The sequence below is a fragment of the Austrofundulus limnaeus genome, unplaced genomic scaffold (assembly GCF_001266775.1).
Source record: "Austrofundulus limnaeus strain Quisiro unplaced genomic scaffold, Austrofundulus_limnaeus-1.0 Scaffold1840, whole genome shotgun sequence".
NCBI lineage: Eukaryota > Metazoa > Chordata > Actinopteri > Cyprinodontiformes > Rivulidae > Austrofundulus > Austrofundulus limnaeus.
In genome coordinates, this window is record NW_013954242.1 from 43,259 (window position 1) to 47,429 (window position 4,171).

At 41.5% G+C, this 4,171-nt stretch overlaps 1 protein-coding gene across 1 annotated transcript in view; it reads left to right on the top strand.

Annotated features, from left to right (window-relative positions):
- The window catches only part of dhcr24 (24-dehydrocholesterol reductase), a 14,665-nt gene that overhangs the window by 3,983 nt on the left and 6,511 nt on the right, over positions 1-4,171 (top strand). The window contains exons 4-6 of the mRNA XM_014033781.1: positions 581-699; positions 3,403-3,666; positions 3,744-3,887. Coding sequence (XP_013889235.1) covers positions 581-699; positions 3,403-3,666; positions 3,744-3,887 — 527 coding nt within the window. The remainder of the gene's footprint in view (positions 1-580; positions 700-3,402; positions 3,667-3,743; positions 3,888-4,171) is intronic.

Consider the following 4,171-nt stretch of genomic DNA (forward strand, 5'->3'; position numbering starts at 1 on the left):
ACACACACACACACACACACACACACACACACACACACACACAGAGCTCAAAAAAATAAAGGGAACACTCCAATAACACATCGTACATCTGAATCAGTGGAATATTCACACTGAATACTTTGTTCTGTACAGAGCTGAATGTACTGACAGCATGTGAAAATGTTTGTCAATCAGTGTTGCTTCCTAAGTGGACAGTTTGATATACTTGGAGTTAGCGTGTGTTGTGTAAGTGTTCCCTTTATTTTATATATATATACAGTATATACAGTATATATAAATATATATCTCCCTGCATCGTGCTCAGAGTGTCAGCCTCTCTAATGTTGTTAGAGGACTGATGTTGGAGCTCAGATCAGGAGGAAATGGCTGCAGTGTTGAAAGCAGGCCTGGGTCATGTTTCATAATGGATTTCCTGATGTCATAAACTGTACATCAACAGTCTAATGTTTTCCCATCAGGCCGTAGTGGATTCATTTACCTGTTTCAGCTCACTCACAGCAGGCGGACGCTGCTCCTTCGCCTGTGTTGTCATCACTGGGGCAGAAATGGAATTACAGCTGAGCGTGGTTTCTTGTCTCAGGTGGCTTGGTGATGGGCACAGGCATCGAGTCTTCCTCCCACATTTACGGACTCTTCCAGCACATTTGTGTGGCGTACGAAGTGGTTCTTGCTGATGGCAGTTTAGTGCGCTGCACAGAGGTAAGCCCTGAGTGTGAGTGTGTCCCAATGAAACATGCTTCAGTTTGATGGCTGAACTACTTTGTGCTTCCCGTTTCATAAACAGAGTATTTGTTTATTCATTTAAAAACTTTGTTGTTTGCTTTCTTGTTTCCTGCCATACCCTTTCTCCTGTACTCAGTCTGCATGGAATAAATTATAATTATAAACTAATTTAATAGAATTATTAATAAACTTTTACACATTTTATTCATAATATAATTAGAGGGAACTCTAAGTCCATTTGTAGGACTCATCATGAGAGGTCTTTGTCTGATCCCTCACCTAGTCCCTCCTGAGGGGACTTGGGTCCCTACTACTAATAAACTTTGTACACATTTTTAACTTTGTTTACAATAAAAACAGTAAGAAACACATGGAGACCTATTTTATTCTTCCAAGAACACTGTTCTCTATAAAATATGCTTTTTGTCTTCTGATGCTGCTTTAGTTTTAGCTACTGTTCTGTTAGTTTTAGCTACTGTTCTGTTAGTTTTAGRTYRTGTTCTGTTAGTTTTAGCTACTGTTCTGTTAGTTTTAGCTACTGTTCTGTTTAGTTTTAGCTACTGTTCTGTTAGATTTAGCTACTGTTCTGTTAGTTTATCTATTTTTCTGTTTAGTTTTAGCTACTGTTCTGTTAGTTTTAGCTACTGTTCTGTTTAGTTTTAGCGACTGTTCTGTTTAGTTTTAGCTACTGTTCTGTTAGTTTTAGCTACTGTTCTGTTAGTTTTAGCTACTGTTCTGTTAGTTTTAACTACTGTTCTGTTAGTTTTAGCTACTGTTCTGTTAGTTTTAGCTACTGTTCTGTTAGTTTTAGCTGTTGTTCTGTTTAGTTTTATCTACTGTTCTGTTTAGTTTTAGCTGTTGTTCTGTTAGTTTTAACTACTGTTCTGTTAGTTTTAGTTGTTGTTCTGTTAGTTTTAGTTGTTCTGTTAGTTTTAACTGTTGTTCTGTTAGTTTTAGTTGTTGTTCTGTTAGTTTTAGTTGTTGTTCTGTTAGTTTTAACTGTTGTTCTGTTAGTTTTAGTTGTTGTTCTGTTAGTTTTAGTTGTTGTTCTGTTAGTTTTAACTGTTGTTCTGTCAGATTTAGCTACTGTTCTGTATGTAAACACCAGCAGATTGAACTGAATGTCAGTTTCCACCCACAGGAAGTGTGTGCTGTTGGGTGACAGAGGAGAGAAATGACTTGTTTTGAAAAGAGCCAGCTTCAACACAAGCCTTTTAGAAACTTTAGAAACTTCCACAGATTAAGACTTGTATTAATCCATTCTAGAAGGAAAGTTTGCATCAGTTATTTTATTTTTCATCATTTGAGGTCGTGATGTTTCTGGTTTTAGTAAAATGGTGCAGGTGGATTCTTGTGGTTCTTCTGAAGTGATGTAGAAGTTAAAGGACCAGTCTTGATGAAAAATCACAGTAAAGAAATAAATCATGTATCAGAGGCCAGATTGATGCCATGCAGAGGAAGTGAAAGGCTGAAGTTTATTCCTAAAGCTGTGTACACACCAAACACGCTTTGAACATCAGGTTTACATGTCAAGTCCATGCTGGAGTGTTTTGAAGTGTTTTGATCACTTGACATGGTCATGCGCTGAATGGTGGAGTTAGAAAAGCTGAACTTTTTGCAGCTGGACGCAGAGTGTCAACCAGTAAGACACATTCTCCAATGGGACAGTTTCCTGGATGATGTCCACTAACCTGAGCCAGATGGACAGGAGTTCTTCAGCTGATATCCAGTGCCTGTAGTTGGTGTCCTGGCAGGAGGTATCAGCACCGATGTGGGTCAGCAGCTCATCAAACTGGACTCAGACAAAAATAGTTCTGAAAGTGAGCCTCGTTAGCTCACAACTCCTGGGTGATGAAACTCATCAAACAGACTGTCTCTGAATCATCTGGTGAATTAATTATCTGATGAGTGCGACGTGCTCATGCTCTCAGTAAATAAAGCAAAACCACTTTCTTTATGTCATCGACATTAAACAGACCGGCAGAGGAGGACAGACCGGCAGAGGCTCCTCCTGACACTTATGATGTACCTCCAGCAGTTTAAACGAGTGTCGGACCTCAGAGTCTCAAGTGTCTAACTGGAGGTGTTGGACGCTCGGTGTGAATGCAGCATTAGATGTTCAGGTCCAAAAACCAAAACCTGTCAGAGTTTAGAGTCATCCAGGTGTTTGTCTTTAGGACAGGCAGTTTAAGTAACTGCTTGTATTCCTCAGGTTCCATGCAGAAGTCAGAGTATCATCAGCATAACGACTGAACCCTGCTGTCAGATACTTTTATCTAAGTACATACTGTATAAAGTAAAGGATATTACTCCAAACCCTGAGGTGGATCACAGAAATCTGGAATGGTCCAGTTTGGTCTTCTCATCATTTCCTGATGGTCTGTAAGTCCTCACTGACAGAGACTAGATGTTCAGGAGAATAATGGGTATCTTCTCACCTGTTCTCTGGTAACGTCCTCATCATGTCCTCAGTGTGTGAGCTGTGGCAGTCTGCACATAGTTCCTTCTTCTCTTGAGATGAAGTCTGAGGCTCAGTGAGGTTTGTGGTGTCTCACAGAGGGGCTCAGGAAGTGGTCTTCTTGTGAGATCACCTGTTGTGAGGTGGTCTGGGAAATCGACAGAGAGGTGGTCAGACCCCCTCCTTCAGTAGACCTGTGTTCTGTTGTTGTGTACAAACAGGAGGAGAACTCGGATCTGTTCCACGCCATTCCCTGGTCCTGTGGAACTCTGGGGTTCCTGGTGGCAGCTGAGATTAAAATAGTCCCAGCTAAGCCCTGGGTGAAGCTGCGCTATGAGCCCGTCAGAGGACTGGAGAACATCTGTCAACGCTTTACAGAGGCATCGCAGAACAAGGAGAACACGTTCGTTGAGGGTATCCAGTTCAGTCTGGACTCCGCTGTCATCATGACAGGAACCATGACGGACTGGGCGGAGCCTGACAAGGTGACCGACCACTTGTTGTCACGTCTCCTGTTTGCTTCTTTTACTTGTGTGACATTGGATTTTCTCCTGAACATAAGATTAACAGAATCGGGCTCCACTTCAAACCCTGGTTCTTCAAACATGTGGAGAGTTACCTGTCAGGAGGCTYCAGTGGAGTGGAGTACATCCCTCTGAGGCAGTACTACCACCGACACACACGCAGCATCTTCTGGGAGCTCCAGGTAAAACACACACAGACACACAGGTTTGTATTTCTATCCTTATTAGGGACATTCATTAACTTCCATTCATTTCCAGCAGTTTCTACAGCCTAACCCTGACCACGAACCCTACATTTAACCACTCCAGTACCTCCCTGACCCTATGTTTACCATAAAGCTAATACACATCTTGATCCTAACCCTAATCCCAAAATCAGCCTCCAAACTGTCCTGATGCATCTCAGTAATCCAGGTAAAAAATTAAAAAGAAAAAAATTGTGTAGGTCCTCTGGACGGGTTCTTCT